At 52.5% G+C, this 13,383-nt stretch overlaps 1 protein-coding gene across 1 annotated transcript; it reads right to left on the bottom strand.

Moving 5' to 3' along the window:
- Nucleotides 1–7,832: 7,832 nt before the first annotated feature.
- On the bottom strand, nucleotides 7,833–13,378 carry NPRL2 (NPR2 like, GATOR1 complex subunit). The gene is made up of 11 exons (XM_007527284.3): nucleotides 13,200–13,378; nucleotides 11,582–11,673; nucleotides 11,316–11,484; nucleotides 11,062–11,170; nucleotides 9,878–10,014; nucleotides 9,696–9,793; nucleotides 9,535–9,571; nucleotides 9,322–9,415; nucleotides 9,130–9,247; nucleotides 8,116–8,258; nucleotides 7,833–8,032 (listed from the first exon to the last, which is right to left on the bottom strand). Exons 1-11 carry the CDS (start codon nucleotides 13,275–13,277, stop codon nucleotides 7,965–7,967), a joined length of 1,143 nt encoding a protein of 380 aa, XP_007527346.1. The 5' UTR covers nucleotides 13,278–13,378; the 3' UTR covers nucleotides 7,833–7,964.
- Nucleotides 13,379–13,383: the final 5 nt, after the last annotated feature.

The raw sequence follows: 13,383 nt of genomic DNA, 5'->3' as shown, positions 1-13,383 counted from the left end.
CACTGCGGCCCTGGAGCAGCGATGCCCAGGGGTGGGCGGACTGGGGGTGGGTGGGACTGCGACGGGGGGGGGGGGGGGGGGGGGGAGGGTGACCCCACCTTTTGCAGCAGCGCCACCTCCACCCACATGGGTGCTCTTCCCAGGACTTCAGCGCCCCAGGATTCCTGGCGTCCACCGGGAGGGGGCACCCACTGCCATTTGACTTCTTCTTGAGCCGCTGGGTCAGGAGAAAGGAGAGAGAACCAGGGCACCACTCTGGCACATGCGATGCCGGGGGTGGAACTCAGGATCTAAGGGTTTTAAGTCCAGCACTCTAGCCACTGCGTTACCTCCCAGGCCGCCCCTGAGTCATATATATATATATATATATATATATATATATATATATATATATATATATATATATATATATATATATATATGATTTGTTAATTTATTTTTTAAAATTAAAAAATTATTTATTAGATAGATCGCCAAAATGAAGAAGGAGGGGGTCGGGCGGTAGCGCAGTGGGTTAGGTGCATGTGGCGCGAAGCGCATGGAACCGCAGAAGGCTCCTAGTTGGAGCCCCCGGCTCCCCACCTGCAGGGGCGTCGCTTCACAGGCGGTGAAACAGGTCTGCAGGTGTCTTTCTCTCCCCTTCCTCTCTCCATTTCTCTGTCCTATGCAACAACAACATCATCAATGACAACAATAATAATAACCACAATAACGATAAAACAACAAGGGCAGCAAAAGGGAAGAGAAAACTAGCCTCCAGGAGCACCTGTGCTTAACCCGCTGCACTGCCACCCGACTTCATTTTGTTTTATTTTTTTATTATCGTTTATATCGTTTCTTCTCCAAAACAGAAGATTCCGGGAGCTTCTGGGTGACAAGTCTAGCAGATGGAGACTTGTCTCAAGTGGCCTCCCCCAGGGCTCTGTTCTGGCTCCTACGCTATTTAATATTTACATCAATGACCTCCCAGAAACTTCTTCAAGGAAGTTCATCTACGCCGATGACATCTGCTGTGCAACTCAGGCATCCAAGTTCAACATCCTCGAGGAAACACTCACGAAAGACATGTCTCTGATATCTGATTACTGTAAAAAATGGCGACTAATCCCTAGCACTGCAAAAACGGTATCATCTGTTTTCCATCTACACCATGCCTCGGCCTTGCGTGAGCTTAATGTGCAGCTTGGCGATACGAGAATCCGGCATGAAGCCCAGCCAGTCTATCTTGGCGTTACTCTCGATCGCACTCTGTCATTTCACGAACATCTCATAAAAACTGCAGCAAAGGTGGGTGCGAGGAATAACATCATTGCAAGACTGGCCAGCTCCTCATGGGGCACGAGCGCTTCCACACTACGATCATCATCTCTGGCATTATGCTATTCCACTGCAGAATACTGTGCCCCAGGATGGTTCCGTAGCCCCCATGTCCACTTGGTCGATTCCAAATTATATTCCTCCATGAGGATCATTTCTGGAACCATCTGTTCCTCCCCGGTTCCATGGCTGCCAGTTCTTAGCAACATTGCCCTGCCAGATATTCATCGGGATGCGGCATCATCTAAGTTCATTTCCCACGTCTACGCTCGACCGGACCTGCCAATATACGCGGATATCTTCGCCCACCCTGTCCAACGCTTGACGTCTCGTCACCCAATCTGGTCCCCTACGCCTACACTGAACTTCTCTGTTCCAGACTCTTGGAAACAGAGTTGGCAGTCAGCTGAGGTAAAGAACAAACACATCACAGACCCCTGCAAGCGTCAACCTGGCTTTGACCTAGCACGTTATGATCGGGCCCTCCTCAATCGCTATCGAACAGGCCATGGCCGGTGCGCCGCTATGTTCCATCGCTGGGGAGCCAGAGACGACCCGAACTGCCCCTGCGGCTCCAGACAGACTATGACCCACAGAGTCAACGACTGCCACCTCTCCAGATTCAAAGGAGGTCTCGAAACTTTACATCAGGCTCAACCTGACGCTGTTGACTGGCTACGGAAGAAGGGCAAACGCTAGAAGAAGAAGAATTAATTTATTATTGGATAGAGACAGACAGAAATTGAGAGGGATGGGGGAAGATAGAGAGGAAGAGACAGAGAGATATCTGCAGCCCAGTTTCACCACTCATGAAGCCTTCCCCCTGCAGATGGGGACCAGGGGTTTGAACCTGGGTCCTTGTGCACTGCAGTGTGTGCACTTAATCAGGTGTGCCACCCCCTAACCCCCCTTATTTTATTTTAAAGGTCTTTTTTTTATCAAATTAAATCTATTTATTATTGGATAGAGACAGAAATTGAGAGGGAGGGGGAGATAGAGAGAGAAACAGACACCTGCAGCCCTGCTTCACCACTTGTGAATCTTTCCTCCTACAGGTGGGGACCGAGGGCTAGAATCTAGGACCTTGCACATTGTAGTGTGTGTGCTTAATCAGTGTTCCTTCACTTGACCCCTGCTAATTTATTAATGTGAGAGAGAATTATTATATATATATATATACACATATATATATTCTCTTTTGTTGCCCTTGTTATTTTTCATTGTTGTTGTAATTATTATTGTTGTTATTGATGTCATCGTTGTTAGGGCAGAAAGAAATGGAGAGAGGAGGGGAAGACAGAGAGGGGGAGAGGGGGAGAGAAAGACAGACACCTGCAGACCTGTTTCACTGCCTGTGAAGTGACCCCCCTGCAGGTGGGGAGCCCGGGGCACGAACCGGGATCCTTACGCTGGTCCTTGCATTTCGCATCTGCTGCACTACGGCTCGACTCCTGAGAGAATCACTTTGGCATACTGGGGATGGAACTCAGAACCACATCCCTGAGTATCAGACACTTTCTCTAATGCACCACTGGCTTTGCTGCCAGGCCTCCCCCCACTAACGGCTAGGTTCCAGCATGGTGACTCTATTGCTCCTTTTTTCTTTTGATAGAGGCAGAGTGAAACAGAAAGGTAGAAATAAAGCCTCTTGGGGCCAGGAGGTGGCACAACTGGTTGATCACACAAGTTACAACATGTAAGCACCCAGGATCAAGCCCCTGGTCCCCACCTGCAGGGGGAAGCACCTCAAGTGGCAAAGCAGGTTTCAGGTGTCTCTGCCTCTCTCTCTCTATCTGCCCCCATTCCCTCTGCCTCTCACTCTCTATCTGCCCCCATTCCCTCTCAACTTCTGACTGTCTCTATGAAGTAAATAAAGCTAATATTAAAAAGAGACAAAGACTCTCCTCTCGAGTGGACATGCCATCACCTGGCACTTTCATTTTCTTTTCCAAATATTATTTATTGATTTGGATAGAGACAGAAATTGAGAGGAAGGGAGTCTGGCGGTAACGCAGCAGGTTAAGCGCACGTGGCGCTAAGCGCAGGGACCCGCTTAAGGATCCCGCTTAGAGAACCCCCGGCTCCCCACCTGCAGGGGAGTCGCTTCACAGACGGTGAAGCAGGTCTGCAGGTGTCTGTCTTTCTCTTTCCCTGTTTTCCCCTCCTCTCTCCATTTCTCTCTGTCCTATCTAACAACAACATCATCAACAACAACAACAATAAAAAAACAAGAACAACAAAAGGGAAAATAAACATAAAAATTAAAAAAAAGATATTGAGAGGGTGGTCCGGGAGGGGGCGCAGTGGATAAGGCTTTGGACTCTCAAGCATGAGGTCCCAAGTTCAATCCCCGGCAGCACATGTACCAGAGCGATGTCTGGTTCTTTCTCTCTCTCCTATCATTTCTCATGAATAAATAAATAAATTCTTTTTTAAAAAAAATTTAAAAAAAATTAATTTTATTTATTTATTCCCTTTTGTTGCCCTTATTGTTTTTTTTTATTGTTGTAGTTATTATTGTTGTTGTCGTCGCTGTTGGATAGGACAGAGAGAAATGGAGAGAGGAGGGGAAGACAGAGAGAGGGAGAGAAAGATAGACACCTGCAGACCTGCTTCACCGCCTGTGAAGCGACTCCCCTGCAGGTGGGGAGCCGGGGTTTGAACGGGGATCCTTATGCCGGTCCTTGTGCTTTGTGCCACCTGAGCTTAACCCGCTGTGCTACAGCCCGACTCCCAATAAATAAATTCTTAAAAAAAAGAAAAGAAATTGAAAGGGAATAAAGATGGGGGGGAGGGACTTGCAACACCGTTTGGGAAACTTTCCCCCCTGCAGATGGGGAGCGAAGGCTTGAACCTAGGTCCTTGGGCAATGGAATGTGTGCACTCAAGCTGATGTCCACCACCCAGCCCCCTCCTTTTCATTCTTCCTCTCCCATTTCCTGCCCTCATTTTATTTAGAGATGCAAAGGGTGACGACAACAGTACCAGAGCCCTGCTCAACTCTGGCTTATAATTGTGCTGGGGATTGAACAAGAAACCTCAGGGCCAGGAGCCGGGCGATAGCTCAGCGGGTTAAGCGCAGGTGGCGCAAAGCACAAGGACCGGAGTAAGGATCCCGGTTCGAGCCCCCGGCTCCCCACCTGCAGGGGCGTCCCTTCACAGGCGGTGAAGCAGGTCTGCAGGTGTCTTTCTCTCTCCCTCTCTGTCTTCCCCTCCTCTCTCCATTTCTCTCTGTCCTAGCCAATGATGACAACATCAATAACAACAATAACTACAACAATAAAACAAGGGCAACAGAAGGGAATAAATAAATAAATATTAAAAAGAAATCTCAGAGCCTCAGGCAGGAAAGTGTTTTGCATAACCATTATGTTGTCTCCCCAGCCCTCATACCTGACAGAGGGTGAGACAGAGATGGAGGGAGAGTGAGGTGAGGCACTTGTGGCACTGCACAATTGCTTGTGAAGCTTCCCTCTCTGCAGGTGGGCACCAGGGGCCTGGACCCAAGTTGTGTTTCCCGGCAATGTGTGTTCTCTGGGTGCGTGACCACCTGACCCCTGCCCGGAGTCTTCTGGGCGGACATCAGCTGCCATTCTTTCATGAGAGTGACTGGGGCCTGGGCCCAGGGACCCAGCAGCATCAGTCTTCCCTCCTCCTCTCCACCCACCTACCCGTCATTTTGTCATCACTGGGGCTTCACTGATCCAAGTAGCCTTTTTTTTTTTTCTCCTCCAGATAGACAGAGATAGGGGGCCGGGTGGTGGCACACCTGGTTGAGCGCACATGTTACAATGGGCAAGGACCTGGCTTCGAGCCCCCAGTCCCCACTTGCAGGGGGAAAGCCTCACAAGTGGTGCAGCAGGGCTGCAGGTGTCTGTCTCTCACCCTCTCTATCCCTCCCTTCCCTCTCGATTTCTGTCTCTATCCAATCAATAAATAAAGATAATAAAAAAATTTTTAAAAAAAGAAAGACAGAGATAGGAAAATGCCAAAGCACCAAAGCTTCCTTCCTAGGGGGCTGAACTCGAATCTGGGTGGTGTCCACAACAACGCAAGTGCACTGCCCCAAGTGAGTAATGTCAGTGCTTCTCCACTCAGGACCTTCCTTGGGTTCCTCATACATCTACTTCCCCCTTTGCACCTGTTCCCTCTTCCTGGAATACTCTCCCTCCTTCAGGACTCCACCTGCAGGGGAAAAGCTTCATGAGTGCTGAAGTAGGGCTGCAGGGGTCTCTCTGTCTCTCCCCCCCTTTTTTCCATTATCAGTATTTATCTATTGGATAGAGACAGCCAGAAATCGCAAGGTAAGGGGGTGATAAGAGAGGGAAAGAGACACACCTGTAACATTGTATCACCACTTGCAAAGCTTTCCCCTTGCAGGTGGAAGCTGGGGGCTTGAACCTGGGTCCTTGTGCATTGTAACGTGTTTTCTTAACTAGGTGCACCGCCACCCATTCCCCCCTTTTAGAACTTTTTTCTTGTCGTGCAGGATTTTTTTTTTTTAAATCTATTTATCTATTGGATAGAGACAGCCAGAAATGGAGAGGGAAGAAGGTAGAGAGGGAGAGAGACACCTGCAGCCCTGCTTCACTACTGTGAAGCTTTCCTCCTGCAGGGGAGGATCAGACGCTGGAACCTGGGTCCTTGTGCATTGTAACAGGTGCACTCAACCAGGTGTGCCACCAAATGTCCCCCCGCCTGGCCACTCTTTCTCAATCTTCCTCTCCCCTCTCAATTTCTGTCTCTATCTGATAATAAATAAATAAAACTTAAAACCCAGAAAACTCCATCTCTGCGCGATGCTCTTATGTGTTAGCCTGGGGCTTGGACACAGATCTCAGGGCACGGTGCAGTGTATGCTTCGCTGAGTGAGCCAGCTCCTGCTCTGTGTGGCCCCCTTCTTTGTTTTTACCAGAACACTGCTCAGTCTCGGCTTGCGGGGGTACTAGAGATTGAATTTGGGAACCTCTGGTGCCTCAGGCATGAAAGTGTGTTAGGTAGACAGATCAGTGCGGCACTGGGGAGTGACCCTGGTCTTGTATCCTCACGCACATGCAGTCTTACCAGGTGGCCTCCCCTTTCTATCTGGGAGCGAGACTGACCCAGCCTTCCTAGCATGCTTCCGTCCAGCTCCCCACGCTGCCCCCAGTGCGCCATGTGACGCACGCTAAGGCATGTGCTCTACTGGGTGAGCTACCTCCCTTTCAGGCAATTCATTGTCACTGGATCTTTTCTAAGTTGACTTTTTTTTTTTCTTGCCTCTAAGGGGCTCGGTGCCTGCACTAGGAACCCACTGCTCCTGGAGGCCATTTTTTCCCATTTTGCTGCCATTGTTGTTATTACTGTTGCCATTGCTGTTGTTCCTGTTAGATAGGACACAGAAATCAAGAGAGGAGAAGACAGAGAGAGGGAAAGACAGACACCTACAGAATTGCTTCACTGCCTGTGAAGCGACCCCACCCCCTGCAGATGGGGAGCCGGGGGCTTGAACCTGGATCCTTGCAAGGGTCCTTGTGCTTCATATCATATGCGCTTAACCCGCTGTGCTACCGTCCAACCCCCCCCCCCACTTACCCCCATTTTTATCAGACAGAGAGAAATGGAGAGAGGAGGGGAAGACAGAGGGGGGAGAGATAGACACCTGCAGACCTGCTTCACCGCCTGTGAAGTGACCTCCCCTGCCTGCAGGTGGTGGGCCGGGGGCTCGAACTGGGATCTTTGTGAGGGAGCTTGCCCTTCGTACTATGTGCACTTAACCTGGTACACCACTGCTCAGCTCCCTAAATTGACCTTTTTTAAAAATTAATTTTTTTCCCTTTTGTTGCCCTTCTTTTTTTATTGTTGTAGTTGTTATTATTGTTGATGTTATTGTTGGATAGGACAGAGTGAAATGGAGAGAGGAGGGGAAGACAGAGAGGGGGAGAGAAAGACAGACACCTGCAGACCTGCTTCACCGCCTGTGAAGCGACTCTCCTGCAGGTGGGGAGCCGGGGTTCGAACCCGGATCCTTATGCCGGTCCTTGTGCTTTGCGCCACCTGCGCTTAACCTGCTGCGCTACCGCCCGGCCCCCTAAATTGACTTTTTTAAAAGACAAGAACAGCGTGAAGGAGATAGTATAATGATTATGCAAAAATACTCTCATGCCTGAGGCTCCAAAGTCCCACCAGGTTCAGCCCCCCTACACCACAAACCAGAGTTGAACGGTGCTCTGGGGAAAGGACATAGAGACAGAGGGAAGGGTACCATAGCACAGACACTTCCACCTGCCTAGTGGGGCTGGGATCAAATCTGTTGCTGGGCATGACGCGGCAGGCTCACTCGCCAGGTGAGCTCGCTTGCTGTCCGGGATTGTTTTGTCTGGCTGTTTGATTTCAGCGTGCAATAATTAAGGGCACATTTACTTTCTTGTTGTTGACCATGCCCACCAGGTGGCGCTCCAGGATTCCAGGCCTGGCGTGTGTAACTCTCTGTGGCTTCTCTGTTGGACTTGGCTTAGGTGACCGTCAACAGAGTAGAAATGGAAATGGATGATTTTATTTACAGGACTGAGGACAACCTTGAGACAGAATGAATAGGTCTCCCGGCCTGTCCTTCACACAACAGGAGAGTGGCCACCGCCTGGTGCGCTGTGCAGTCGACACCAGCCTCACTTCCAGCAGGTGATAATGTTGGGGTCATTTTCCAGCCGTTCGTCCAGTTCGTGGTAGCTCATGCCTGGGTGGCAGGGTGCAGTCAGCTGCCTAGAGCACCCGGCCCTGCCCCTGCCCCGCCCCGCGCCCAGTGCCCCTCCTGTCCACCTGTCTTGCAGCAGATCTCGTCATAGCTGTGGCTGCCCGTGTACAGCCGGGCAGGGTGGCTCCACTCGTCCCGAGACACCCGAACGGGATACTTCTGCAGTCGCCGGATGAGGTTCTTCATCAGCCCAAACTGGATGAGCTTCCTGGGGTGGGTGTGGGAGCCGAGAGAGAGAGGGGTCGAGAGCTGGTCAGGCTTCCCTCCAGCCAGGCCAACTCTATTTATTTTCTTAACCTTAGTCTTCTGCTCGTTGTATTTATTGGATAGGGACAGAGAGACACTGAGAAGGCAGGGGGGTCCTGGGGGACAGTATTGTAGTTCTGTAATAGATTCTCCTGCCTGAAGCTCTAAGGTTCCGGGTTCAATCCCCAGCACCACCATATGCCAGAGCTGAGCAGGGGTCTGGTTAAATAAATAAATGAGAGAGAGAGAGACCGGTGCACTTGGTTAAGTGCACACACTACAGTGTGCAAAGATCGGGGCTCAAAGCCCCTGGCCCCCACCTGAAGGGGGAAAGCTTCATGAGTGGTGATTGGGGCTGCAGGTGTCTTTCTACCTCTCTCCCTATTTCCCCTGCCCTCTCAATTTCTCACGGTCTCTATCCAATAATAAGTCAATAAAAAGATTTAAAGAGAGAGAGAGAGAAGGAAAGGGGAGATAAAGAGAGGGGAGACAGACACCTGCAGCACTACTTCACTGCTTGGAAAGCTTTCCCCCTGCAGGTGGGGTCGGGTCCTCGTGTCCTGTGACATGTGTGCTCAAGTGGGTGTGCCACCGCCCAGCCCCTCACCAGGCCAACTTTTCTCTGCAGTCTCCCTTTCAATTGTGTGTCAGAGACCAGACTGAATTTCAAATCCACCATCTCCAGGAAGCCTACCTGGATTAACAACGGCCCCGTGATTCTGTTGCTCACCGGGGATTTCCTATTTCCTCTCTAGCCCCCAGAATTCCAGAGAGACTTACAGAATGTACCTGCCCTCAGGAAACCCTTCATGGCCCGGGGGGCCCCCTCTGACCGTTCATCAATACGCTGCAGTTGTTGGGGGTGGCGGCCGATGAGGTCTCTCACGGTAGTGCCGGGGCTCAGGCTGCAGTAGAGCTGGAACACATCCCGGAGACTGGCCCTCTTGTGCCCTGGGGATGTCAGGGATCAGTGAACCAGGTAGCCCCGGCCCTCCTCGAGGTGGCCTCCCCTCGCCCACCATTACCTTGCTTGGTCACATAGGACAGACATGCCTCCTGCAAGGACTTGTCATCTACCAGGTCCTGGACCTTGGGTGTTGGGCAGTACACATTGGAGTACTGGAGTGGGTGGCAGGGGGCAGGGAGTCTGAGTCAGGGGCCTGGAAGGCTGACACAGCCCCAGTCTGACCCAAACAGCTGATCCATTCTCCGCTTCGCCAGAACCCAGACTCACCTACCTGGAGAATGGACACCAGTGTCACAACACCATAGTACCTAGGGGAGATAGTTACACTCAGTCTCCGAGGCTCAGGCCTTCCTGGTCCTCACACACAGCGTTTCTGTGTGTCTCTTCCCCAGCTGTCAGCTCTGTCCTGGACACAACTGTCGCCTCACTCACAGCAGATTCTGGATGGCGATGCGGACCAAGTTGAGCTCCACGTCTGCCTCTGCTGAGATCTTCTGCACGTGGCGGAAACCGTCAATGTAGGGCAGGATCTAAGCGGGGCAGGCGGGCTCAGTGGCGGAGAGGAGGCCAGGTGTGACTAGTCCCAGTGAGACACCCAGGCAGGGCTGGTCTACCTGTTGTGTGGTGAGGTCCCACTGGGAGTTGAAGAAATCTTCCTTGTCCTTGGTAAAGACAGGCACATCATATTCCTGGGCCACAGGAGGGTCAGGCCGCTGTTCAATCACCTTCAAGTGGATGGTGTTGGATTCATCTGTAGGAGGCCCCACCCACTTCTTTAGTGGCCTTCATCACCATCTCCTTCTATCTGCTACTTTAAAAAAATATATATTTATTTATTCACTCCTTTCTGTTGGCCTTGTTGTTTTACTGCTGTAGTTATTATTGTTGTTGTTATTGATGTTGCTGTTGGATGGGACAGAGAGAAATGGAGAGAGGAGGGGAAGACAGAGAGGGGGAGAGAAAGACAGACACCTGCAAACCTGCTTCACCGCTTGTGAGGCGACTCCACTAGCAACTCCCCTACAGGTGGGGAGCTGGGGGCTCGAACCGGGATCTTTCAGCTGGTCCTTGCACTTTGCACCACCTGCGCTTAACCTGCTGTGCTACCTCCTGGCTCCCCATCTGCTACTCTTGAGGCGAGCAGGTAGGTGGCTTTGGGTAGATCAAGCTTCGTATTTTACGGAGCAAGTGACTAAGACCCAGAGAGAGAAGGTACATATCCAATGGCCTCCCCACCCCCACTACGTACTGGACCCCACACATCAACAGTTCAACTCCTGGCTTCTTTCTCTTTCTTCAGAGACCAGAGACCAGAGAGAGGGGGGAGGGGCAGGGGAGGCAGAAGCCTACCCCCTTACTTCAGATGTCTACAGGCACAGTGCCTACCCGCCCAGGACTTCCTGGGATGAGCCCCAGCCCTCTGCCACAGTCACAGTGTGTAGGCACCACAGAGCAGGCCCTTAGCTGGTGCACAGGTGGGAATGATCAGTGGCCCAGGAGGGAGAGAGGGGGGACGGGGAGGGGGAGGGGAAGGGAGAAGCAGAGAAGGAGAGAAGGAGAGAGTGAGAGAGGGAGAGAGACGCGCCACAGCACTGGAACTTCCTTCAACCGGCTCAAACCTGGACTGCACACATGGCAAAGCAGCTCACTGTCCAGGTCCGCTTTCTCGCCATCCCTGCTGGCCATCTCCTGGCCTCTAGTCTGTGCGTCAGTCTGGAACTTGGCCGAGGTCACATTCTCCTGCCACTTTCCCATCCCTCCTCCACCTTCCTGCTGTCCTTGGGAGGTTGGGTCATACCAATGGGCAGAGTGCAACGGCCTGAGGCGTTCAGCTCCTCCAGTAAGATGGTCATGATGGGCACCAACTTCTGCTTGCTCTCCTCTGTGGACACGAAGCTGCTCTCCAGCTGAATGGACCATGGACGGCGCGGTGGGCATACCCCAGCACCCATGGTCTGCACCCTGTCCCTGCAGGTCCCCAGGGGGGCCATCTGGGAACACCTTCCCCGCCTCTGCCTGCCCACCAACCACCTAGACCCTTCGTGTGCAGACCTCCAGTGTGGTCAGGTAGCCGGCCAGCTTCTTCACGATGGGCTCGAGGGCACAGGTCTTGGCCTGGGCGTCGCACACGAAGCCCAGGTTGAAAAGCAAGGCGTTGCGGCTGTACTTCTTGTGCTCGATGCACACGGGGCAGCCGATCAGTTTCTTCTCCATGGCTGTGCTAGATGAGGGTAGGAGGCGGGGACTCTCAGGTCCTCCTGCTCCTAAGCCCGTCCACGCTCCCTGGGACCCCTCACCCCCCCATGTTAGCGCCTCACACTGTGATGAGCTTGTTCTGCAGCTCTGGCTTGGTGATGATGTACACCTGCACGGTGTCAAACAGCTCTCGCGAGATGAAGTCCTCAGGGACCTGGGGAGGAGATGGGAGTGGGGAGAGGCCTGAGGGGCCTTGTGCCTAGGTGTACATAACCCTATGGCTACCCCCTGGTGACCCCAGAGGCTTCAGCCTTACTTCATGTTTCTCCTCTCTCTCTGTCACCCAGGCCTCCTAACTCCTTTATTTCCAGACATCTCAATACAGTCTGTCCTCACCTGCCTCCCGATCTCTACCTGCCACATGGTTCCCACACAGGAATTTCCCTTCTTTTGCCTCCAGGGTTATTGCTGGGGCTCAGTGCCTGCACTATGAATCCACTGCTCCTGGAGGCCATTTCCCCCATTTTTGTTGCCTTGGTTCTTCTTATTGTTATTGCTGTTGTTGGATAAGGCAGAGAGAAATGGAGAGAAGAGGGGAAGACAGAGAGGGGGAGAGAAAGACAGACACCTGCAGACCTGCTTCACTGCTTGTGAAGTGACCCCCCTGCAGGTGGGGAGCCAGGGGCTCGAACCCAGATCCTTATAACCAGTTCTTGTGATTTAACCTTTTCATATAAAAATAAAATGAAGGCCCAGCAAGATCCCTCCCTTAAATAGTGTGATTTGCATCATATGCGCTTAACCCGCTGTGCTACCGCCCGCCCCCCTCTTCTTTCTTCTTAGTTTTTTAAGATTTCAGGTCAGAGAGGTAGCTCACTGGGTAGGGTCATGCATGTGGTCCAGGTTCGAGTCCCAACACCACATGGCAGGGTCCATGCAATGAAGGAGGTCTGGTACTGTCCTCCCCCGACCCCTGCCCCTTTCTAGCTGAATGAAATGGCGGTTCAGAGCAATGAAGGTGAGCCTGTGCGAGGTCTTGGCTCTGCAATAAATAAACAAATAAATAGGCATCTACATATGAACGTGTGGGTCTGTATGAGGACACGCGCATCCCCGTGGCATATGCGGTACCAAGAACCGGGTTCAGGACCTCCTGCTTGCAACCCCGCGCTCCACCGGCTGCACAGCCTTCGATGCAGCTCACCTACATTTTCTTTCTTTCTTTTTTTTTTTGCGCCTCCGGGGTTATTTTTTTTCCCTTCTGTTGCCCTTGTTGTTTATCATTGTTGCTGTTGTTATTATTGTTGTTGTCATTGTTGGATAGGACAGAGAGACATGGAGAGAGATGGGGAAGGCAGTGACGGGGAGAGAGAGACAGACACCTGCAGACCTGCTTCACCGCCTGCGAAGCGACTCCCCTGCAGGTGGGGAGCCGGGGGCTCGAACCGGGATGCTCATGCGGGTCCTGCGCTTAGCCCGCTGCGCCACCTCCGGTCTCCCCTCCCCGCTCACCTACATTTTAATGACGGTGGGGACACCAGTGGACCGGCCACAACCCCGGGCCTCTACAGCATGACTGTGCACCCGCACTGCCGGGCTGCCTGTGTGCCCCGCCACTCCCGCAGCAGAGGCCGAGTCTGAGCAGCTCCTCGGAGAATGAAGGGCGAGTGCACCGCCTGCAGCTCGGCCGCGCTCCCGGCAGCGCCCCCCTTCCCCCAGTCCCGCCAGCGCCGGCCATACCTGATAGGTGATCTTGGGTCCCAGAGTGGGATGGAACTCACTGAAGAATATGCATTCGATGCGGCAGCCAGTGCCCATGGCGCTAGCGACCCGACTCCCGGGAACACCTGTCAGAAACAGCCTGGAGACCCCGGCGGTCGCTCTCTCACGCCTGCGCACGCGTGGAGGGGGAGGGCTGGGCGGC

The sequence above is a fragment of the Erinaceus europaeus genome, chromosome 12 (genome assembly GCF_950295315.1).
Source record: "Erinaceus europaeus chromosome 12, mEriEur2.1, whole genome shotgun sequence".
Taxonomy (NCBI): Eukaryota; Metazoa; Chordata; class Mammalia; order Eulipotyphla; family Erinaceidae; genus Erinaceus; species Erinaceus europaeus.
Note: the sequence above shows the minus strand (reverse complement) of the source record. Positions and strands in the feature narration are given on the sequence as shown.